Here is a 26,066-nt window from a genome sequence, read left to right as displayed (position 1 = left end):
CTTTGATCCCTCAGCTTTTATACTGAGCATGGGGCAGATGGGATGGAATACCCCTGTTGGTCAATTTTGGGTCACCTGTCCTGTCTGCTCCTCCCTGCAGGTGGGACCCCTCTACGCTTTTCCGCTTCCGACCCTCCAATGGAGCAAATAATGAAATTGTCTGACCTCAGTTGTTATAACAATAAGCAAGAGCCTCTCTGCATACCATTCCTTGGCACAAACTGTAGACATTGGTCTTACCACTCTGAGAACAAACCGTTTTCGGCACAACATGCTGTTAACGTCAGAGAGTTAGAAGAGGCCTAGCTAAGAAGTAAAATTACCAAACAGAAAGTTGCTTCTCTTTCACCTCAAACCAGGACATGTATACAGCAGCTGTAATTTCCTCTTTAATTCTACCTTTGTTTTGTGTGTGCTTGTAAGTTGGACAATGTTGTTCCCTTGAGCCACCTAATATTGACTTGAGTGGGAGATTTTAGTGTGGCTCAGGAAAGGAACATGCCCTTAAACGCTCTGATACTTATTTACATCAAATCCAAATTGTGCTGACAGGTCCCAGTTGTGCTTTTCCACTTGCATCACTTCAGCCACCCACATGGTCCAAGTGCTGCAGTGATATGGGAGCTGTGGGAGCATGCAAGCTGGGGGACAGAAAAGCACCAGGATCCTTTTAAAGGCCGGGTGGAATCTGGATCAGGACCTGTGGCTATGACTGGATGGAGAGGATGATCAGTCTGATTATTTTGTTGCCCAGATTCGTGCCTTAGTCCACCCTTTTGTACAAGGAGGTCTCTTTAGACCGTATCCAGGCTGCTGTACCATGGTACCTAATCCAAACCTAAAGGGTTGCTCTGCCATCTGGAGCAGAGATTAATTCGGAGTGTGTGTTCTCCATGGGTGTGAAAGGAGAAAACCGTTCATGAAGTCACCTAAGTTTTGTTGGGTTTTATTGTTGTTGTTGTTGTTGTTTTAAATTAATCAGCACTTGCTTATTTTTGCCTTTATTGTGAAAAAAAACAAACAAAACAAAACAACAGTGAAGCTGCTGAACTGTAAAGACTTAGCACTACTTGGAGCTATATGCCTGAGACACCTTTTGGCTTCTCCCATGTCTAGAGTGGCAATGTGCCCCCATGACCTGATTCCCTTAAATGAGGTCTTTTTTTCAAAGCTAGAGGGGCAGCAGGGAGGGGGTTGTGGGTCCTTTAGGTGTAGGTAGGTGTCATCTACTATGTTTCTGGTCATACCGTGCTGTTATTGAGAAGACTGTCTGTCTTCAAGGTGTGGAAGAGATAGCAAATGGGTAAAATAATGAAACATTTTCTCTCCTTGCTTAGTCTCCCTGCAATTTTGGACTTTTGAGGGGTGAAATTTAGAGTTTCACAACTTGTCCCAAGTCCCACAGCAAGAAATGTGGAAGCCCTGGGAGTCAGGTGCTATGTGCTTGCATGCCACTCCTGCCCCACCAAGCACTGGCAAGAAGAATTGGGATGACTGAATGTCCTAAACAGCTCTTGTCTGGGTGGTTTCAGGCGTTGCAGAAATGTTTTTGTCTTTTGCTACAGTTCCTCACTTTACTTCTTCAGTTGTCCTGGAGGGGTAGGCTTCATGGATGTCTGCCATATTCTAGTTTTCCCATATCGGGATTTGCTTTATTGATCTTAGCACATTTGACCTCAATAGCCCATTTCCACGCAAAAGGAAATGGTAAGAAAATTCAACAAGCTTGCCCAGATGGCTCTATTATTTAATACCCCTGCTGCTTCTTCATAACTGAAATAGCCACTAACTTGTTATAACCATAACCGTGTAAAGTTATTTACATATAGAACCCACCACCTAAATAACTATAAGGAGAATTTATGGGAGTAACTTTTCACTCAACTATAAAATTTGCAGAGCTACTGTCTGTAGACACAGTGCCCCTCAGGATACGAAGAAATTGCTGGGACTGTCTTACTGATAATTCCCGGTTTCTTGGAATTACGAGAACAGTGTGTATCGATAAAGACAACAAGTTCAGTATGCATTAAACACATTGAGCAACGAAGCTATTCAGACACAAGCAATTGCCCCAGTTGGTTTTCCCGTATTGTCGGCCTTGGGTCATTCTTACACCCAGCTGGAAACATGAAACTCCTTCAGGTATTCAGGGAAGGTGCTTCAGAGGCCCTGGCTTGAATGCCGCGACACACTGATTCCTAGAGACTGCTCAGATGGATTACCGTGATGAGTGCTGTATGAATAATGACATTCTGGGACAAAGTAAGTCATGAAATAAATCATGGCAGGATGCTTTATGCAATTTCGAATTGGATCCTGAAATGCCCTGGGAGGTGGCAGAGCAGAAATGAAGACAAGAGGATGCATCTTGCATATGAACAAAAATATCTTTGCGTTTTCTGCTGGCAGATGCGACCCATTGCGAACTCTGTTTCTTTTCTTTTTCAGAAGCTGAACCGGACATGAATGGGATGGCGTCAGATCACAACACTTCCTCCCAGGAAGAATACCTCCCTCACTATCTCCAGAAGGAAGACCCCTTTGCATCGAAGCTTTCTAGAGAAGCTGACATCGTAGCTGGGTTTTATTTGACAGTAATTGGTAATGATTTTTTATTTTGCCTTTGAAACAGGACTATGTCACTGCATCCTTGCGGGCACTCACAAAGAAGGCAGAAGCTGCTGTGCATTAGATGTGTAATTAAATATTTCTTCATACTAGAAAGAAAAATGTAGGAGAGGAGAGAATGTGTTAGAAATACGGTGTCAACGGTGTCAACTGTTAGTGACAACAGACAATGCTGCTCCAGGTAGCCAAAAGTGACTAGCAGTGTATCTTCCATCAAAAAGTGAAGAAATACTCAATTTTTTTCTACTGACCGGTTACTAGCTTGCAGTTTAATCAGTCCCACCCCTAACTGGCTTTTGCCCTTAGGCCATGTGGGTTTTATGGCCAGTTTTCAAAGCCTCTCTCGTGTCCCTACACAGCAAAGGGAACATTCTCAGACGTGCTCATTTGAATCTTGCTCAGCGTCAGCTGTCCTCTGTTACATGTTGTATTGAATAATATTTTCTGCCTAATGCCCTCCCCTCCCTTTTGTTTTGGAGTCTTCTACCATGTGCAGAGTGGCTTTGCAAGCGGAATAAATGCAATTATTTACTGGTTAGTGCACGCAGAGGGTAGCTGGGATGGATTTCTGCCCTAAGTGTTCATATGCGGAGTTGTCGTTCAGCTGGGAAGTACTGGTCTCTGTTGCTTCTAGGAATAAACTGGTCCTTAGTTTTGATGAGTTACCATCTTTGCTTTGGGGACGGGGGCAAGGTTATATCTTTTTGTGTCAGTATCTTTGCTCTCAAGTACTCGGGCTTCTAACTGTTGCCTCAACACTTACAGCTCTTTCTGTGGTTTAGGTTTCCTTATGTTTTGTGGCTTTAGTTTACGCAGTTTCAGCAGCTATTTTCTTAGTAAAGCTGAGCCAAGGTCATGAAACTGTGCTACACAGAGCTGGGCTCTGGGTGTCAAAAGGCCGAATACTGGGCTGAATGCAGTGCATTCCTTGACATTTATTTTGGTTTTGATTCATTCTCTAGTTCTATCAGTTCTGCACAAAACACAAAGCTCTTTCACTCCTACCATCATGTTTCTCATTGACTATTTTACATCCCTCCTTCCTACTCTTATTGCCTTTTCTCCGACCGCTCTAAGTAATCTAATCTTTTCTGCAGTGGAGGTCTCACAAAGGCTTGAATAACGTTTATTTCTCATTTGTCTTCTGCTGCTGATGTCTTTATTGAAAAAGGAGTTCAGAGCAGCAGAGATGGCACGTGAAGCTGTATCTCTGTGCCGTTCTCAGTATTCATGCAGCCTTTTGTATGTATCCTGGCTTTCCATGTATATCTATTTTTCCTACTGCTATGCAAACAGATGTCTTCACTGAACTGTCCAAAACAACCCCCCTCGGTTCTTTTTTTCCACTCGGTTAAGCAAACTTAGTTTTAATCTCAGGAAATATGTCTGAGTAGTTGAAACGAATCCTTCCAATGTACACTGTGTTGCCTTGTTATATCGGCTGTATTTAGTGTAGGTTTATTCAGTTCCAAAGAAATACCCCTGCCAGGTTTGAAACGTCTTGGAAAACCATAGATATAATCAAATTAAGGCAAGGAACGGAAATCATGAATTTCCAGTGAAAAACCAAAAGCTAACCATGAAGGCACAGACTTACACGGGCAGTGTGAGGAGACTGAAATTATAGTTTAAAAAATATAGTTTAAAAAAAAATATAGTTTAAAAAGATAATTGCTCTGATATTGGACTTACCAGTAAGACTCCTACCTTCCCAGTGTTGTGGACCCGACATTAAACAGCCTGTGGTGGAATCATTGCGTCCAGTGGCCCAAGCCAGGAAAGGTCAAGCCATAGCTCAGTATACATATACACAGCTGTATATATGTGTAACTCCGCTTTAGACATCGTATCCTACATTTTGCTCTGGGTTTAACTTATTTTTTCATGTGCTTGTTTTGCATTGAATTTTACTTGGTTAGTTACCTTATGGTCATTACACACTCCAGCCGAGCTTTCATTACAGTCAAGTACACTTTTCACATACACCTGTAAATACCATATTTGCATCCTCCTTGGACTTGCATCTATAGCATAAGATACCACTGGTATCTTGCACAGATATTTTTAATTCCTTTTCGCAATCATTGCAATGATTTTAAGCAGTCATTGCTTATCTGCTGGTCAGTTGTGCCACTTCAGCAACTGGTTTCATGTTTTCTAGACCAGCAAAGCAGTGTTTTAGGCAGAAGTACAGAAAACCCCCTTTTACAGGGGTTTGTGTGAAGAAGGAGAGTGTGATGCTTTTCACCAGTAAAGCTGAATTATGCATCCGAGCTTGGAAAATAAGAGAGGGAATAAAATAAAACTGGTGGAAGGAGCAATGCCAGGTGCTGTGCCTCTGAATAGATCGGGTAAAGTAGTCTTTAAACGCATTTTTCTTACCAAGAAAAAAAAAAAAAAGGCTTTGCTTGGGCTAATGCTTCACATGTGAGTCACACCTTACAAGATCGATTTAGCTTAGAGCCTTGGGGACGCCACCATTAGCTCCTGTTGATGTGCAGATCTGTATTTTATCACCCATTCATGTCTAGGTGGATGGCAACATTTTCATAAAACCTTGGACCTACAAAAATATGAGAACTTGGAAGTTAGTCTTTGTTTTTCCCAGGTAGATTTCAGAGTGGCTTGTTTTACTTCCTGCAGACAAAATTAATCCTAAATTTCCTTTTCCACTAAGGTGATTTCTGACAGTTCAAAGCATCCACATTTCTGTTGGGACATGAAGCGCTGCTGTCTAGAGAATTTCGGTGGTGGATACTGGATCTTGAGGTAGTGGAGAAGGAAGTCCAGCTCTGTGAAACTACTCACTGACACCAAATTCCACACCAAAGGCTTGCTGAGGCTGTGAATTTGCTTTGATTGACAGCTTTATAGTTGATCGCAGCTCCCAAAAATCCAAAATAGTAAGCAAAGACTGTGTGCTTAAATAGCTCTTGTGCATAATTGTGTCTTGCTGTAACTCTGCAGTAATGCAGATTTACTTCATAAACTGGGTAAGCTGCAGAAAAGAGAAAACCAAGCCACAGCATTCAGCTCCCATCCCCAGTGAGGCTATTTCTATGGGTTTTTTTATTGTAACTTGTGGTTCAGGGTCAACCTGTCCGTTGTCACCTTCTGCCACTGAACCATGTCCCCTATTCCTTTGCAGATCCCTTCCAAGACATGGTGGTCCTTCCTGAGGATGTCCTGTGTGGACATCCTGGTCACAGAGAGAGGGACGAGCTGTGGAAAAGTGGGAAGCCAGGAGGTGGGGGTTACTACTGGGCATCTTTTTATGATTGAGGCATGGAAGGTGCAAATGAGTTTAAAATTTATTTCAAAAATGAGAAGCAGATGAACAATGAGTGAACAAGGCTGGGATCCTATCAGGAAACTCGTCAGAGCTTTTAGGGTCAGGCTGGTTGTACAAATGAAGTATTGCAGTTCAAAAATATAAAAATATGTTTTTTTTCCTCTAAAGAAAATCAGGGGTCTTGACCAATTTGTGATAATTTCTCTGTGAATCTTTTGTCCTAGCTAGTTCATTTCCACGTGTAATTTTTTTAATTGTCTGGAAAAAAACCCCAACAATGGTACATGTGGTTGTAAGAATCCAATTCTTTTCACTTTGTCACTTCCCCTGCTACCTTTTTCATCACTGACTTGATTGATTTACTGTACGGCTGGGTAGGGTGACTAACGACTGAGGGGAGACCTGCTGGCTGTCAGCTCCTTCGAAAGCCCGTGGCAAGTAACTATTGATTTGCAAACTGTAGCCGAGCGCTTCCTCGGCGTGTTATGAAACAGCTTAATTGAAAAGAAAATCCTGAACTACTATTTTTTTTTTTCTTTTCACTCTGATGGTTTAGCACTGCTGTCAGATTGCAGAAAAGGAGTCTTGTTTCTTCAGATTGCTGCTTTTGTACACTTTCACCTTTCGCTGCAGGTTGGCTCTTTCTCTGTAGGTGTCACTTGTTTAGTTATGGCACCCTTGGCTCATTGTGTGTATAATGTAATAGTGTTACGGTGCCATGGACAGCTGTGCCCTGAACTGTTTGCTTCTGGAAAATAGCCTTTATTTTATATCTGAAAAGTCCTTTTTCCTCCGTTTCCAACCCCAGGGTCTGCCCAAGCACACAGCCTGCCAGCGTCTACCAGAGCTGGGAGTCTGCACCCTCAAGGACTTCCAGTTCTGGGCTCCCTGGTTCAAGAAGGACAGGGAACTGCTGGAGAGGGTGCAGCAAAGGGCTACCAAGATGACGAGGGGACTGGAACACCTCTCTTATGAAGAAAGACTGAGGGATTTGGGTCTCTTCAGTCTGGAAAAAAGACGACTGAGGGGGGACCTTATCAACTAAATACTTAAAGGGTGGGTGTCAGGAGGATGGGGCCAGGATCTTTTCAGTGGTTCCTGGGGACAGGGCAAGCAGTAATGGGCACAAACTTGAGCATAGGAAGTTCCACCTAAACATGAGGAGGAACTTCTTTCCTTTGAGGGTGGCAGAGCCCTGGCACAGGCTGCCCAGAGAGGTGGTGGAGTCTCCGACTCTGGAGACATTCCAAACCCACCTGGACGCGTTCCTGTGCCACCTGCTCTGGGTGACCTTGCTCTGGCAGGGGGTTGGACGAGATGATCTCCAGAGGTCCCTTCCAACCCCTACCTTTCTGTAATTCTGTGATTCAGCTAGCTGTTAGGAAAATCTTTTTAATAGGAAAAATGAAGGATTAGGTGCCTTTAAGGAGATTATAAAGTTTCTACCACCAATAAGTTAAAAAATGATTCAGATAGATAGGCAACTGTCAGATGCAGGTATAGACAAAAGGCAACTTAAATTATCACTGGACGCCTTCCAGCCATAGGATTAGGTCAGTGGGCTGAGGTTCTATCAAACATTGTTATTAATAACGAGCAGTTTCTTCAGAGACTTGTCTGATGAAGACATCTCTCCAGGCTATCAGTCAGCTGAAGAAGATCTGGGGAAAGTTGACAGGCTGAGAGAGTTGGGGTTGTTTAGCCTGGAGAGGAGAAGGCTCCAGGGAGACCTTCTAGCAGCCTTCCAGTACCTAAAGGGGGCCTAGAGGAAGGATGGGGAGGGACTCTTTATCAGGGAGTGGAGCAATAGGACATGGGGTAACAGCCTCAGACTGAAACAGGGGAGATTTAGATTAGATATCAGGAAGAAATTTTTTATTGTCAGGGTGGTGAGACACTGGAACAGGTTGCCCAGAGAAGTTGTGGCTGCCCCATCCCTGGAGGTGTTCAAGGCCAGGCTGGATGGTGCTTTGAGCAGCCTGGTCTAGTGGGACGTGTCCCTGCCCAGGGCAGGGGGGTGGAACTGTATGATCTTTAAGGTCCCTTCTAACCTGAACCATTCTGTGATTCTGTGGTTCTGTGAAAACACCAGGTGTTTTCGAAAGGTATTTTGAAGTGAATGCTGGCACACTAGATATTCTAAATATCACTAGAGAGAAATTGGCATTAAGAGAGAAAAGGATTAAGATATATGAAAAATACTCAGCAGCACTGAGATTCATTCACTTAGCTGCAAGGAAGAAAATAATTCATAGGAATACCAGTATCTACTTATAATTCAGATGAAATTTTCAGAGCTATAAAAGTATAAGATGTCCTTTAAATTTCATTCCCCAAGGATAAATCAAATTAGCTGAGAAAACCTAAGATTCAATGATAAGCCAGCTTCTGTCCTGTTTATTTTTAAAAATAACACAGAAAGCATACTGTCAGTATAAACATAAGAATTGTTTCCAATTAGAGTGTTGCATTTGTTACTGAAACATTTGAAATCAAAGTATTTTTTTCCTGGGTTTGGTAAAAGTTTTTTCCGCAGTTACTCAATTTCTTGAGAAATTGTCTGGTTTTAGCCCCTGGAAACATTTTTCTCTCTGCCTCATGTATGTCCCCAGGTTGGGTTTCTTGGTTCTCTGAGGACATGGCACCCTTGCAAGGGCATCATTCCGTTGACAGGCCAGAGGAAATACCCATTTAATTCCTGAGGTTTAATTCCTGAGGTCTGGCCTCCCAGCAGACTCTGATGAAAATTATTTGGTGTTCAAAGGTGCAATATTTGGAGAGGGCGGCATTGCTGGGCGGATGGGGGGCTGCTGGGATCTTGAAACATGGAATATGGCAGAGTTTGCACCACCAGAGCCATGTGTAGGAAGGCACCATGAAGAGTGACTTTCCTGCCTCATCAACAGAGGAAAGTTGGGTTATTTATGACGTTTTTATAGTAGTGCGGAGGGTTGGCCTTGGCCAGCAGCCAAGCACCCAGGGCAGCCGCCTGCTTACAGTGGGACAGGGAGGAAACAGGAAGAGCAAAAGCAGTGGAGATAATGACAGGATGGAGGTAAAGATGGAGAGATCATTCACCAGCTAATGTTGTGGGCAAAACACTCATTGTGGGGAATTTAACTTAACTTCACTCCAACGTCTATCCTTCTCCCTCATTGCCATTGTAGGTCCCTTTGGTGAGTCAACAGCCGCAGAGAAAGTTGGAGTCTCTGCCACTTTGCTCTTCACTCTTTTCTTCTGCATCTCCTCCTTCTTACTTGTCTCCTCTCCCCCTGCGTGAGGCCTTCATGGGCCGTGGTCCCTGCGGGGTGTTCACCGTTGAGGGTGACTCTTGCTTCCTGAGAGGGATGTCGTGTGCTATCCTGTGTTTCCACTGCAAAACGCTCACTCCAGGCTCAAACTCTTTCAGACTTGAGTTCTTTAAGGAAACTGGAAACCCTGCCATTTTTGGTGATTGCCTCCATGGCTGATTAACCACTTGCAGAGGTGGTCGCTGTGGGTCCTTGGGTGGAGATATGGCAAAAAAGATGTCAGCCGACATGAACAGGGTGCCTCCTCATGCACTGAATTCCACCTGGAAGTTAAAATCGGATCCACTTTATAATTTTTCTTTCTCATGGTATAAATCAATTTCAATTGTACAATTTAAGATGTGATATTAATATCTTAATTTACATTATTTTAGAAACTTATCCCTCAACCTCTAATTATAGTATTTAGTAAAATTAAGGTTGGTCAGAGGTTTGGGGTCCTTGTGATTACAGACAACTGAATTTCATTCTTGTGGCTGTATAAAGGTTTGTGAGAAAAATGGAGTTGGTGAGAACGGAGGAATTATGGGATTTCTATTATGCGCATTCAGTCAATAGTTGTGCAGGCTCAGGTGGTGAAGGCAATGCCCTGCTGCAGAGGAGAAAATAGCATTTGTTGTGGGAGGGAGATGTCTGCAGTAGATGTCTCTATGAGCTGCATAATGAGGATGAGATGATCGTGTTTCAGAGTAAAGTGTCTAGCCTTGGGACCACAGGTTCAGGCTGAAAATATCAGAGAATTTAACAAGGAAGATGGGATATTGTTTTTGAGGTGAATTCTAATTTTATTGTCTTTCTTTGTTTATTTTTAAAGGTATTCTTTCAACTCTGGGGAATGGGTATGTTATTTTTATGTCCTCAAAGCGAAAAAAGAAGTTGAGACCTGCTGAGATAATGACTGTTAATTTAGCAGTGTGTGATCTGGGAATTTCAGGTAATTTCATGTCTTATTTTCACTCATTTTTACTATCCCACCATTCTTTCTGGCAGCAGCAAGAGACAGCTCTCTGGAACTCGTGGGGAGCCAAAAATGCCTTTTTCTCTATTATTTGCATGTAAATAAGAGACAGGGGTAGAAAGCAACATTCCTAAACAATTTGATGGAAAGAAATGAAAAATACAGAGGAAAAATTAGGGTTGGATTTATCAGTCAGGCAAAACTCCTGTTCACCCCAGCGCTGGGCAGGCTTTCAAAGACGGCTCCCACGTGCATCCTGGCACATTAACCACAAAAGAGCTCAGTATTGTGGTTCAAGAAAATTGTATTTTCTTGCTGTAGGGTGAAACAGGAGGGATCCAGGTACTTCAAAAATAAATGTTTATTCAAATATGACTGGTGAAGGGCATGAGGGGAAAGAATTGGAAAATCCTAGTGGCCATTAGCCTATCAAAGCTAGTAATTTTCTCTCTAGGGACTGTCCTCTTTTATCTTTGGGTCAGGAAAATACGCATTTGTGTCAACCTATAGAGTAAGAGCAACATCAGCCAACTGGAGGGATTTTTATTTCATCCCCACAGCCTGGATGCCCTGGCATGAGAAGTGGGAGCTTTGGAAAGGTTTACACAAAGTTGCAGAGTGAAAAGCCTTTGGAGATCATTCCTTTGGCTCTTGACATGAGTCTCATTCAGCCACTTACGGCTACATGCAAATGGAGGGGGAGGACTGCACGTCCTTTAGAAAAGAATATTTTGGATGGCAGACAATCCAATGGGTATAAAGCCCTGATGTGACCCAGCTGACCATGGGATCTCCCTGGTGCAATATAAACGACAGTATGTTCCCATGCTCCCAAAGCCGTCTGTCTCCTGTGTGTCACACATACCGGGACCCCTGCCCCCAGCTCCAGTGCACCCTTTTCCTCCCCTCGTCTCTGCCAAATGCTTTTGCCTTCATCCAAATGCCTAAAATAGCACGGAACAACATAAAATGATGGCTCCTAGCCTCATAAATCCGAAGCTCGTTGGGCTCTCACTGCGCACATCCAAGGAGCCTCTCACTCCCTCAAATTCCAGTAGCTGTGATGCCTCTTGGCGCTCAGTAAACATGGTTTTCTGAAGGAGATACTTATGAATTCAGCAGAAGAAAGGTGTTACCTTAAATATCTCTGCTCTGCTACCGCAAAAAGAAATCCTAATGATTTCTTTGGCATACCTGCCATGGAGACACTATTTACATCTTGCAGCACTTTGAGGTGAAGAAAAAAAAAAAAGACCATTTTTTGCCTCTTCCATGGTTCTCGCAATTCCTTTGTGTCCTAAGAGCCTGTCCTATTTTATAAGGCTCATATCTGACTCCACTGACAGTCACTCCAATGAGACAAAGTGTTTGAGGAGAATTTCCCTAGCTCTATATGGAATACAAAGCCATACCTATATAGCTATCTACATTTGGAATGTAAACAGATACCTCCCAACTGTATCAGCTGTATGTCCCAGCCATACAAATTACAGCTTGTTTGGGAGCCCTCTTAGCGTGAGGGCTGCTAGTTTCTCTGTTAAGATCTGTCACCAACATACTGCTTGGTCACCTTTTCTTCCATAGGGATCTTAATCTATCTGCGTGTTTAAGTTTTGTAATTAAAAATAGTTGTGATTGGCACAGCTATGTGTGCTTTTTCTCCCTTCTCTTTCCTTTTTCTTTTTTGTTAACGGAAGATGTTGACTCGAGAAACGTGATGTATTCTGTCTGCTGGACTGATTGGAGTGAAAATGGGACTTTTTCCAAAAATCTTCATATTTCACACTTGCCTTGGCACCTTGTTCAAGAAACGGGTTCTACAATGGCTTCCTGCAGATTTCCACAGGGTGGCACCAGCCACTTGTTCAAAACTGCATCAGGCTCATTTTGAACTGATAAAGTGCTCTGAGTCCTGTGCCGCTGAAGAGAAATTTGATTTTGTGCAAATAAATGTGTTGGCCTTTAGAGCTGGCAATGATTTACATGAGTCAAGTTGCTGACTCTTAGCATATACCCGAGACATTGCCATATTTCATGTTTTTCTTGAAATCTTAATCACTGGGGGCAGCTTTTGCTTGAAAAATTAAGGTACATTTATTCTGCTCGGAGGAAAGCACATAATATATTGACCTGAGCACAACCTTCAGGCTTGGGCAGAATTTCCCTTACAGGCTCAGGCTACAGGGAAAGAGTCCCGCAATACCCTGTTTATATAAGTTTTATTTTGAAGGGTTTTCAATCATGATGCTTTTGGCATAGAAAACAAAGCAAAGGCCATTTACTGCAAGATTTTGTTGTGGTAGAAATGTTTTAATTTTCTGTTAAGAATGAGAACAGAATGTTTAGTTTTGCGTCAGTTTGATTTGAAATGGAATATTTTTGGGAACAATCCAAAATATTTTTCTACAGATCACTTCAACAAAATTGAGACTTTTGTCTTGACTTCTATAAATAGGTTATCTTGTGGGAATTACAGTTTGCAACACCATTTTTGCCTTCTTTATAAACCAATTCACTGATCTACCATGGCATTACAGACGGTGGGGTTCAGCCAGGGAAATTAGCTCAGGGCAACTGAGATGCTTTCAACTCCTTGAGGTGCTCTGTGACCTCCTGTGCAGGAGTAGTCACAGGAAGGTGGAGTTAAATATTTAATGTTGTTTGAATGTTGCAGTTGGACTGTTCAGGCCTTGGAGCATTTCAGATCAGTCTGGTAGGTAGAAAAGAAGGATTTGGAAAACTTGTTGATATTCCTAGATGGTGAATTTTTGAGTTTTCTGTTCCATCAAAGTTGATTTTTTTGTTTGTCTAGTTTGAGACAAAAAAAATTAAATAAATCAGGAAGTGGAGATTTCCAACTAGAAAATTACAATTTCCAACTTTCTCATTTTCATGATACTTAAAAAGAATATGAATAAATGTTAATCTGTTTTAGGGTGAGAATGGAACAACATGTGACCTAACTTCCCTTCTTCCATAATGCACCATCCACTTTTACAAATGGAGAAATGAGCTAAGGCGCTGCTAGGACAGGGTCTCCAAAATAGTTAAATATTTCCCTTCTGCTTGTGGATGCTTAAAACTTCCTAATGTCTGTGGCCAGGTGTCTTGCTGAGAGTTGCTAACGAAGAGTGTGGTATTGACAGGAGCTGAAACCACATCTGAAGTCTGTGCGGAGACCATCCCACCATGTTCCTTTCTAACCTAACACTTTACCACAGTCTGCATCCTACTGTTGGGCCTTGGTTGGTTTGCAGAAGTCCTTTTTGAAGGCAAATTTCTTTATCCTGCATTTGAAGACACTCAACTGATTATAGGGAATTAGCCTAACTAGATCAGTGCCTGTTTCAAACCCAGACTCACCCATCACCCATACTGTTTACATGTGTTTGCATGTGGACTTCACACATACTCTGAAGTTTTCATAATGGGAAGAGCTTGCACATGCTCAGTACCACAGTATGGGTTTAATTCTGGTTCACGTGGTTGGCGGGAAAGCACTTGTTTCCATTCTGCAGACTTGTCTCATCCTACCACATCGTGGATGCTACAGGATCTATCTACAGCTGTCTCGGGCTCAGTCATAGAATCATAGAATCGCCTGGGTTGGAAGGGACATTTCAGATCATCAAGTCCAACCATCAACCTAACTCTGACAAAAACCATCACTAACCCATATCTCTAAGCACTATGTCTACCCGTCTTTTAAACACCTCCAGGGATGGTGCCTCAACCACTTCCCTGGGCAGCCTGTTCCAATGCTTGATAACCCTTTCAGTGTAAAAATTTTTCCTAATATCTAATCTAAACCTCCCCTGGCACAACTTGAGGGTTTTTCCTCTTGTCCTATCACCTGTTACCGATCCCCACCTCTCTACACCCTCCTTTCAAGTAGTTGTAGAGAGTGAGGTCTCCCCTCAGCCTCCATTTCTCTAAGCTAAACAACCCCAGCTCCCTCAGTCGCTCCTCATAGGACTTACTCTCAAGACCCCTCACCAGCTTCATTGCCCCGAGTCCTGTGGATGGAGGGCACTCAAGTCATCACATCTGTTGTGCCTGAAGCCCACTCTCCACCTTGCAGAGCATTTTTACTGGTATTAGCTTTGGACAAAGGGGAAGGTTTGCTTTTCTGAAAAAGGGTGGTTTTATCAGTGATGGATTTTATCAGTCAACTGACATTCTTTTCTCCTTTTGCAGTTGTAGGAAAGCCCTTTAGTATCATTTCCTTCTTTTCTCACCGCTGGGTGTTTGGATGGATGGGCTGCCGCTGGTATGGATGGGCCGGTTTCTTCTTCGGCTGTGGGAGCCTTATTACCATGACAGCTGTCAGCTTGGATAGGTACCTAAAAATCTGCCACTTGTCTTATGGTAAGAAAGAAAACTATATTAACTGGCTATAGAAAAATTAGATTAAGTGATAGAGTTTTCTAGACTGCAATCATACTTAAGCTCTTCAGAATGTAAACGTAGAGGAGAATACACAGATAAGAGAAACTTATTTGCATGATCCAAATAATCCCAGCTAAATTTGTATTGCTGGATGTATCACCTTTGTTGTCGTCTCTCTGCTGTCTACTTAAGCCATGAGTTTTAGTAATCGCTCATAGATAAATCTCTTTGTGTCTATCAAGACCTATTAACATTAACAGATGCAGGTATTGCACATATTGAAAGGTTTTATGGACCAACAGACAAAAGTATTCCTTATTAGAGGCCTAAATTGCTTTAAGATATGTGGCAAGCTATTGTTATTGCTAAAAGATCTGGATATGCAATAGGTCATAATGTGGTATCATCTCTCTAATATGGAGATGGAACCCGAGAGGATGAAATGAATTTGGCAATGAAAGCTGTTATCACCATATCCATCAATATCTTATATCTCTTGAATATGATGTGTTATATGCTTCATTCTTTCCAGTTAAAAGATGTTGTCACAGTTCAGAAAAGATGTTTTTCTTGCGTTGAAAGCCACTGGCTCCCCAACAAAATACAGGGAATACTCAAGGTGACTTTACATATATAACAAACACCTTGTCCTTGTGACTTGAGAGACATACAACAGTTTTCATTATAATGACATATGATATCAATCATGTAATGTTAAGCTATAGGAAATGTTTGCAGCTAGAAAGTGTAACTATGCTGGTCTGTCCAATAGCTGAGTGTGCTGTCAAGTAAAAGCTGTCGTACTGCGCTAAGATCTGCTATCATAGATCCTGGCATATCATAGAATCATAGAACGTGTTGGGTTGTAAGGAACCTTTAAAGGTCATCTAGTCCAACCCCCCTGCAGTCAGCAGGGACATCTTCAACTAGATCCGGTTACTCAGAGCCTCATCAAGCCTGGCCCTGAATGTCTCCAGGGATGGGGCCTCCACCACCTCTCTGGGCAACCTGGGCCAGTGTCTCACCACCCTTGTTGTAAAGAACCTTTTCCTAATGTCTAATCTAAACCTGCCCTGCTCTAGTTTGAAACCATTGCCCCTCGTCCTATTGCTACATGCCCTTGCATACCTTTTTCCTTAAATGTGAATGCAGGGAAGGTCTAGTTCTTCTAGTTCTAAATACACTATTCACATTAAGCAGGATTTCAGTTCTTTCTATAAAAGTCTTCTCAAAATAATTCAGTGGCAACCCAAATCATAGACAATTTTTCACAGACTTGGTGAGCTGAAGTAAATATTTCATGGCCGGCTGCATTCGTGTTGTGAGCTCTGGTATTTAGTATGACATCTTAGTTCAAGAGAGACATAACACTTCAATACCATTTTTCTCAGGGGATATCTGATCATGGCTGTCCATGCAACATGACGGAGAGCAATAAACAAATTTAGCATGTTCAGTCTAGGTGGTTAACTTAGCCATTTTCTGTATAATGCCTAAATCAGTCTTCAGGAACCAGAGCACCTAATATATCCTACACCTTCATTTTGCTCCAAAAGCAGCAACGGTTTATTTGGGTTTGGGTTTGTTTGGGTTTTTTTTGTTTTTTTTTTTTTTTGTAATAGGTTGCTATGGTTTGACAATAGCAGTGAAAATAATGTTGCTCTTTCAGTGCTCCCACTATTGTTGCTTTGTTTTTCCATGACTAAACACAACAAACCACCTTTCTGTATCTCAGCCATTGTGCTTGAATACATCATTTGTCAGTCAGTGCTCATTTTCCTTCTTCCAGTGATCTTCCCAGCTGGGGAAGGGGCACTGGACACATCCAAATTACAGTTATTTCTTTCCTTTGGTTTTGTTTTAAGTCATTCTCAAAACCTGAAGAAAGTTCCTCAATGTCAGTGGACGGGAAGTGAAAACAGATTCAAGGTGGAAGGAGCTGTTATAATACCAGAGTCTGAGTTTCTGCATAAATCATAGGTTTTAACTTGTTAGTCCTGTATGAATCCAACATGTTGAACATATGTGATGGTGGAAGGCTTGTAAACTGAAGCTTTTTCTAGATGAATTACAGTTGTATTCAAGATAAGCAGACAGACAACATTCCACTCTGCAGCTCCAGGCATGCCATTAGCATTTAATAAAAAAAAAATAAGCAAGGATACATGAAAACCCCTATTACAAATACTTCTGACAATACACACATGGTGATTTACTGTATTGGAAAAGAATGACAAGGTAAAGATAAATCTTGGATATGTTATTTCCTCTGTAAAACCTTGCTTTTCAGTCACTTGGGTTAATAATTTATGTTGAGAAGTGTCCTGAGATACAACTTTAGCCAGTTAATATATGACAGGAGGATTAGGGAAAAATGTAAGTTACATTATACAGTTGCAGGTAGTGAGCCTTCATACTGAGTAACAAAACGTTGAGTTAAACACTTAGTTATAGAATCATAGACTCATAAAATGGTTTAGGTTGGAAGGCACCTTAAAGATCATCTCGTTCCAACCCCCCTGCTATGGGCAGGGACACCTCCCACTAGACCAGGCTGCTCAAAGCCCCATCCAGCCTGGCCTTGAACACCTCCAGGGATGGGGCATCTACAGCTTCTCTGGGCAACCTGGGCCAGTGTCTCACCATCCCAACAGTAAAAAATTTCTTCCTGATATCTAATCTAAATCTCCCCTGTTTCAGTCTGAGGCTGTTACCCCATGTCTTATCGCTCCACTCCCTGATAAAGAGTCCCTCCCCATCCTTCCTCTAGGCCCCCTTTAGGTACTGGAAGGCTGCTAGAAGGTCTCCCTGGAGCCTTCTCCTCTCCAGGCTAAACAACCCCAACTCTCTCAGCCTGTCAACTTTCCCCAGATCTTCTTCAGCTGACTGATAGTCTGGAGAGATGTCTTCATCAGACAAGTCTCTGAAGAAACTGCTCATTATTAATAACAATGTTGGATAGAACCTCAGCCCACTGACCTAATCCTATGGCTGGAAGGCGTCCAGTGATAATTTACGTTGCCTTTTGTCTATACCTGCATCTGACAGTTGCCTATCTATCTGAATCATTTTTTAACTTATTGGTGGTAGAAACATTGTAATCCCCTTAGAGGCACCTAATCCTTCATTTTTCCTACTATTAAAAAGATTTTCCTAACAGCTAGCTGAATCACAGAATGACAGAAAGGTAGGGGTTGGAAGGGACCTCTGGAGATCATCTCGTCCAACCCCCTGCCAGAGCAGGGTCACCCAGAGCAGGTGGCACAGGAACGCGTCCGGGCGGGTTTGGAATGTCTCCAGAGTCGGAGACTCCACCACCTCTCTGGGCAGCCTGTGCCAGGGCTCTGCCACCCTTAAAGGAAAGAAGTTCCTCCTCATGTTTAGGTGGAACTTCCTATGTTCAAGTTTGTGCCCGTTAACCTAATTTAAATCTACCCTTTCTCAGTTTAAAACCATTTCCCCTCATCCTATCACTCCACTCCCTGATAATGAGTCCCTCCCCATCTTTCCTGTAGCCCTCCTTCAGGTACTGGAAGGCTGCTCTAAGGTCTCCCTGGAGCCTTGTCTTCTCCAGGCTGAACAACCCCAACTCTCTCAGCCTGTCCTCACAGCAGAGGTGCTCCAAGGCTCCAGCACTCTGAATGATGGACCCTACAGAGCTGTTGTTAAACAGCTAAGCGAACCCCTGCTGCATGTGTAGATGAACATGTTCTATTGTGCCAAACACATGTGGACCTGAGGTTGTAACTCTTGAATTTTCTTCCAGGTACCTGGCTTAAGAGACATCATGCATTTATCTGTCTGGCAATAATCTGGGCCTATGCTACGTTCTGGGCTACGGTGCCTTTTGCTGGTGTGGGGAGCTATGCCCCTGAGCCATTTGGGACCTCCTGCACTCTGGACTGGTGGTTGGCACAGGCTTCGGTGGCTGGACAGGCTTTTATTCTCAGTATTCTGTTCTTCTGCCTCCTGTTCCCAACGGCGGTGATTGTGTTTTCCTACGTCAAAATCATTTTAAAAGTCAAATCATCCACCAAAGAGGTTGCTCACTATGACACCAGGATTCAGAACAGCCACATACTTGAAATGAAGCTGACCAAGGTAGGTAGGAAGATTTAACTCAGTTTGCTTTGTTGGGTTGTGAAAGCAGGCTTGGAGAACTTCAACCATATGCTCTCCTATGCTAAGCAATAGTGCAATGCTCTGAAGGCGGTTCTTTTAGCTTTCTCCTCTATTGCTATCATGGTACGAGAAGACAGGGGTTGAAACATAATTTTCTGATTAGGGCACTCAAGTCCCCGAGACTGTGATTCAGGGTGACCTTATACAAGTCACACCATCTCCCTGTGGCCCTGCTCCCCATTATAAAACTCCCTTTGCTTTCAGAAGCGGTTGTGAAGAATTATGTTAAGGAGTTCAAGGTGCCCAGGAATTATAACAGAAAAACAGACAAAAAGCAGATTATTGAAGCAGGGAAATAAAACTTTCAGACAGCTTACATTCCTCTGTTAATGAAGATATAAACCAAAGTCACTCCTGTGACATTGCAATTGTTTTTATGCAAATAATTTATCATTTAGGTTCAGCCATGAGCTGCTGATAAAAACGCACTGAAGTGATAAAATTAATTTTCCATCTCAGACTGTACCCCGTTTTCCCTTTCTGATTGAATCTGTTTTCTACTTGGCAATGGTGACAGTCATGATCTTTTCTCATACTGGTTATTGTGCCAGGAAATCTCTCAAAATAAAAACTTGTATCGAACAAAACCAGATTCCTTAGCTGTAAAAGATTCACCAGCCTCTGTAAGCCAAGCCAAGAGGGAGACGAGCAGCATCCTTTGCTTGGCTGATCAAATTTTATTTACAGTTTTGGGGAGTTGAACTGAAAGTTATATAATACACAGCAATAAGTGACATTATTTCTAAGCATATCGGAGAATCTCAGCTAGCTACCTGTATGGTCAGTGCTGCCAATACAGCTGGGAAAACTGTAATTGCTTTTAAAAAGGGTTGCTTCAGTGCAGTACTCTTTTGCGGTTATTCAGCACCTTTCGTTTGAAGAACAATGAAAACTTTTGATTTAAGGTTGCATATTTATTTTTGCCACATTGGAGGGATCAAGTAAAACTTTAATGTGATTTGAATCGAAACAGAAGTTGTCCCTTCTGTCTGAGATATACAGTGGAGAACATAACGTTGGGGTAGATATAAATACGGAAAATGAGTCTCCATCATAACCCATTTAACTTCACAGCGCAATTTATAACAAACAGGCTGTGTTTGAGATCCTTGGCTCACGTGCACTCTTTCTTCACTGACAGACAACAAAAAAAAGCACGGAAGAATGACGTTTTCTTGAAAATAATATTACTATCAAAGATGTGGAACAAAAGGCTCCACAAAGGGTTATGCAATATCCAAAATCCTTGTGATTTCTGATGATTTTTTGTTGTAATCCTAATGGTAATCATTATTCCCAATGACTGCACATGTACTACTATCAATAATAATGTGCCAATGGCAGCAGTATAATGGCATATGTTCTCCAGTATGTGCTATTGCATGAGATCATGTGAAGCTATATCAGGCTGTGAATGAGTGCAGTTACACTGGTTCACGTAAAGTACATAAATCACAAATCTTGGCACCAAACAGTTTAATATTTATACTAAACTTTCCTATGGCTACATTTCCGCGTGTTATAAGGCAGCTCTGTTCTAATTTGCCAGGAATGCAACCTAAATGTTTGGTAAAAAGTTGCTTTTTAGAGCACCTACAGATTCTAATGGAGTACAAATGCATGCTATAGGTTAGGAGGAAGGAAACTAGACATTGTACTAGCATTCTCGCTCTCAAATAAATTCCCAATTGTTTCAATTCCATCTTACCTGGGTAAATACAGTCATTTTTTAATTTGCTGCAGTGGGCATACTCAGAGACTTGACAGCTCATGCCTTATCGAATGACTTTATACTCACTTTTTCCATACTTGTTTTGAAAGGGTTTCCAAAGGTTGGCTTTTTTTTCCAGTGGAAGACATAACCCCTCCGAGGTGCAGGCAGAAGATAGACCTAACTTATCAAAACTCTTCTCCTTCCTCCTGTTGCCAGCGGCCATCCTCATGGCAGGTTATTGGTCCCACTGGGTTTTGACACCTTCTTTTGACACAGCCTTCAAGACAGGAAGCAGCACTGCATTAGATCTTTTTTCTTCTCTTCTTTTCCTAATTTCTGTTGCTTTTGCCTCAGTTACTGATACTGAGTGATTCGGAAAAAGGAGCTACAGTAGACATAGACAGGAATGTGCCCTCCTAAACAAACTCACCTACAGAGCCACTCAGGGTCCCCCACCATAAGGACCTAAGTCAGTCCTGAAAACTTCTTCAATGACTTTGATTTTATGATCTTTGGAATCTGATTTCAAAGGACCCAGATTCTGGAAGACTTGCGCTTAGTAACTTTTTTTGGTTTTGTTTTCACAGTGCATGCTTGTTTCACTCTGGAATGGAAAAAAGACTGAGTTTCTTTTTGACAAACTGAGGAATATTTGGTTGGAAGAGACTATAGAAGTGAGAGACTCCTTAAATAAACAAAAAAAAAAAAGAAAAAAAACAACCCATGGAGAAACCCTGTAGGAAATGTTTCAAGTTTAACCTATGTTCATTTCAAAGATCTTGCTAAAATTTTCAAAAACTTTCACAGCTCTATGTTATATATTATCCTAAAAAAGAGAGGCTGTATGTTTTGAAAGGACTTTCCTCCTTAAAAAATTTAAATTTAATGTCAAAGAATTATTATTTTCTGCGATCTCATTTACTTTCCTCAGGTTTAGCCAGACCTTATAGCATTTTTAAAGGTCTGTGATACCAGACTCATTAACTGCTCTGTGTCAGGTGAAAGAAAAACAGGTGCCAGATAAAGTGTGACAGCTTTTGTTCATGTTGTATATTTATCTGAAGCAGGTTATCATTTTCCTTTTCCATTCTGTGGCCCATTCCCTTGCATTCTGCCTAGCTCTGTGCTGTGCTGTCAGTGTCATAATGGCTAGAATAATCTCTTCCTTTTCTCTTTTCCTCTCACAAGGTGGCAATGTTGATCTGTGCAGGGTTCCTCATTGCCTGGATCCCTTACGCTGTGGTCTCTGTGTGGTCAGCCTTTGGACAGCCGGATTCAGTTCCCATTCAGTTTTCAGTGGTACCAACTTTGCTTGCCAAGTCAGCCGCCATGTACAACCCAATTATTTACCAGGTCATTGATTGTAAGTTTGCCTGCTGCCGGTCAGGTGGTTTGAAGACACTGCAGAAGAAGAGCTCTCTGAAGAAATCAAGGTAATTTCTTCTTTCAGAAGTCAGACATCTTCAAGTACACGGTGTTCCCAAAATGTACCAAAATAAGATCTGCCAAGAGTCATAGCTCTTCGAATCTTATTTCTTGTTTTTGACCATGACCTATTCAGGGTCTTTCTTGCCGTGGAAATTTGTAAAGTGATTCTAGGTGTAAAAAGAGAAGCACGGAGATGGTTTTTGCTTTTAGATACAGCTGCAACTCCATTGATATAGTCGGAAAAAGTCCCGTTGATTTTAGTGGTTTTTGGATCAGTCCTGTCCTCCTGTTCCTTTTGTTTCATGTCATCATATGGGTCACCTCTGGAAGGTGTTGATGACCTCAATTTCCAGTGAAGTAAATGGGAGAGAATTGTGTTAATTCCTTGCATGATTAACCTGTTAATACTATGCCTTTCAGCCCCAGAATTAGCAGGGACAGACAATATTTCTTTAATCACCCTGTAGGTACCACTCACACACAAAAAAATCCCCCAAAACAAACAAATCAAAGTGTAATAAGGCCTCATAAAAAGGCCTGTGTTGTATTTGCAACTTTCTGGCAAAATCTGTGCTGACCACAGGTGGAGTTCCTGGAAACACTAATTGGAGGAAAAATGCTTCTAGTTCTGTTTTATGCCAGACAAGTCTCTTACTTCTGGGATTGAATAATAATGAGATAATGATGGGTGTTAATCTGACAGTGTAGACTGACACCAAGGCCAAAAATGCCCTACCCCATATAAGGATAGGATTCCACTAGAGTAATTTGCTTCTAAAGCCTAGCACATACGTGCCTTGGTATGTACTTATTAGAGGCATGTAGGCCCATTTCATTATTCATATTATTACTTTACCAATTCCAGCATTTTTTGATGTATTGTTCAGGGAGTGAGTCAGTATCTCGAGCTTCCACAGCTTCCCTTAGCAGATTATTCCATAATCTTACACTCAGATTTATCTCATCTGCAGAACATACAGAGTTGATGTATGTTGTAAGTGGTTGAGGTGATGAATTTATAGCTTATCAAAAGTCCATCTGCAGTTTAGGCAAATGGGTGATAAATCCGAAGTAGCCTTCAATGAATCTTTGGAGGCTGGATTTGTGTTTAACCTCCATGTTATCACTTTGAAAGAGGAAAGAGGTTTCATCTAGTCCCTCATGCTGAACGCAAGTTGGCTTTCCTAGGCCTGTGCAGTGAAGAAAATGATCTGGAAAAATCACCTCCCTGAATGAGAAACTTAATTGTCAGCTTGGTACAAACAAAACGATTGTTGTGCTTTCTCCTTCCCGCAGGATGTATACCATATCTGCACACAGAGACTCGACGGCGATGAACGAAACCCAACTGGAAGTATGAAGGCTCATTTCACATACAGCAGATGAAAACCTGATGACAAACAATCACGCTGTTTCCAGTTCCTCTTTCTGTAAATAAATGAAAGCATGGTGACAGTTTTATTTTACTCCCTAGTCCTATGTACAATGCAGTTCTTTCCATCCCAACCAAAACAGTGCGATTTGAGCTGGGCAAATACTTTAAGTACTCAGAGGAAGAAGGAACAGAGAAGATTCATAAGTATATAAAATTTTTATTCATTTCAGAGCCATACTTTTTTTTTTTTTTTTTTAGGACTAACAGAAGCGATAGTTTGGACAATATTTTCCTTCATGGAAAGGAAACTATTCACGAAGGCCAGTTTTAGTTTGCTAAAGCTAATCTCCCTGTATTCCTACTGCAGTCACTGGAGAACTGGAGCACGAGAGAAAGGATTCCTTAGAGGAAAAAACAGAGTCAGAGCTTCACTTATGAGGGCTCCAAATCACCCATTGGAGAAACATTAGCCTACTGATTATCTCCAACTCACGTGGCTACAAGCTGTATTAAAACCACTTTGACTTCAGTCCTTCAATATTCAGAAATATTTTGCTTTCAGTCAAGGCAAGGTGAGAAGTGCCACACGTACCCCACAGATGGGCAGTATTTGTGAACGGGAGGGGAAAGGTCTCTTGGTCAAATGCAAGTTTCATTTAAGCAATTTGGAATCATGAATGGCTTGCAATAAAAAAAGCAGAACCTAAATCAAGTCAGCCCCATGGAAGGCAAACGGAGCAAACTGATAGTTTGCACATCCTTTTACCATTCTCTGGCCAAAATTACAATGAAATGTGATGGCAATAAGCAGACAGGTTTGACTTCTTGAATGGTAGCTGGCTTTTTTCACCTTGTATTGTATTTTTCACTGTTCCTTATGAGATCATTTTTAAAAATAAAATGACAAATCCTTCCTCAATCCTAAGCACAAAACCAGAGTCAAAACTAGTGAATCAATGAGAAAGGTTATGGCATAGGTAGCAGAGAAGTCTTTTTCAGGTGCAGTTGATTCCAATTTTTAAACACTAAGTCCTGGAAGGATGAGGATTAGAAAAGATTTAGGAGAACAACAATCCTACTAAAACAAAGCTTGTAAGTTCCTAATACACTCAAATAGAAAAACAATGTGCCTTGAAAAGACCTGCAGAGTAAGGCAGCCAAAATAGTTGCATTGGATCTGAACCACAATTATTCCCATTCTCTTCTTTTTTTTTTTTTCGGATTTACCTTAAGGTAGTGGCATCACTACAGACCAAAAATTAGCCTTTGAGTATAAGCAGATTATCAGTGCTTAAAATAATGGTTTTGATGTTTGTATGTAATTTCTTTGGGAAGAATATGATACTATAAAAATAAGTGAATTGTAAATCAAAGATTCTTCCCTGATGATTTGTGCTGTTTATTTAAAAAAAAAAGTTACAGGGGTTAAAGTTTTCTTTTAAATTGGTCCTTTAAGGAAAAAAAAAAAACATTTATGAAAGAGTTTCAGTTGTTTTCCTTTTTAACATCTAATGGTATTTTTTATCATACTGTTATCTCACAATTGTGTTTAATCTGTATTCCCTGCCATACTGAACTGAACTTCTTTTGTAGCTGATCTGTAGTGATGTTAATCTCATTTTATACAATAACATCATAAAGGTTTAAAGTAATCTGGTGTTTACTGGCGTGTCCCAGCACTCCCATTCTGCAGTGCAAATAGTTGCTAGTTTCTCAAATGATATTCAGAGAGTGTAGCAAAAGTTGAATTTTGTTGAATTTCCTAAACTGAGAGATGAAAGTCTTGTTTCCTCCTCTGCAATGTGTTAGCAAAAGAGGTTTGAATAAACACTAGGAGAACTCACAGAGGTACAAGGAGCTACTGTGTCACCTATACAATATTTTATGCTAAATTTTTCCACGAAATTGGGTTCTTTCACCTCTATAGACCTCTCTAGAAATTTATTTCCTGACTATGGTTGCAAGTTGTGCCCAACAATTGATCCAGAGCAAAAGGCATCCTTCACAGTATTTCCAGATGTGGTTATGAAGCCATTACCAATCTTCCCTCCATTTTCCTGCAGCTTTGTTCCTTTCTTTATCCAGGCAAATTTGGGGCAAATTTTGGTCAATATCTATGCGTTGTAAGTAAGGTCTGATGTAAGACAGACATACCGTGGCCCTATAAGTGCAGATTAGCTGGAGCAGAGCCACTGGGGAGACTGAAGGAGACACGCACTAGTCTGGCCAGATTTCAGGGTAGATCAATTCACAGTTGGTGCATGAACCCTTCCTGCAGTTTCAACTGGGGAAGCTTTTCTCTTTACCTTTTAAAATTATGTACTCTCCTCAGAATTGCTGCTGCACCGTCCCAGAAATTGATACATACTTGTGTTTGGGCTGAATTTTATATTCTTAAAGACTGTAAAGTATTTTTAGATTCCGCTATAGGGAATATACTAGATACATGTGCTATCTAAATAATGTCAGAGGTTTAGTAAACTCAAAATATGAACTTCTGGAATCATGTTAAACATGTTTCATATGATTTATTTAAATATATTTATTTTTTATTCAGTGCCATAATTATATTTGTTTGAAGACACAGTTTTACCGCTGCTGGATAGTATCTTGCTCTGTAAGAAACGCTAGGATTCCAATTTGACCAGCAGTTAGACACATGTTTATACTGAGCACGTGTTCAAGTGAAAGATCTTTTTCTGAATCAAGCAAGACATAAACATTCAAGCATGCAGTACTGCAATTTAAATGCAGAATCTGAACCTAAGAGCTCATGGATCCCATCC

At 41.4% G+C, this 26,066-nt stretch overlaps 1 protein-coding gene across 1 annotated transcript; it reads left to right on the top strand.

Moving 5' to 3' along the window:
- Positions 1 to 2,292: 2,292 nt before the first annotated feature.
- On the top strand, positions 2,293 to 23,265 carry OPN5 (opsin 5). Its single transcript, XM_054196366.1, is given in 7 exon segments — positions 2,293 to 2,425; positions 2,428 to 2,604; positions 10,049 to 10,168; positions 14,390 to 14,560; positions 18,348 to 18,682; positions 21,666 to 21,910; positions 23,202 to 23,265. Coding segments are annotated over 7 exon segments (1,245 nt in total).
- The last annotated feature ends 2,801 nt before the right edge of the window (positions 23,266 to 26,066 follow it).

This window comes from Rissa tridactyla, chromosome 3 (genome assembly GCF_028500815.1).
Source record: "Rissa tridactyla isolate bRisTri1 chromosome 3, bRisTri1.patW.cur.20221130, whole genome shotgun sequence".
NCBI classification, from domain to species: Eukaryota; Metazoa; Chordata; class Aves; order Charadriiformes; family Laridae; genus Rissa; species Rissa tridactyla.
The sequence above is the reverse complement of the archived record's forward strand: the minus strand, read 5'-3'. Positions and strand labels throughout refer to the sequence as shown.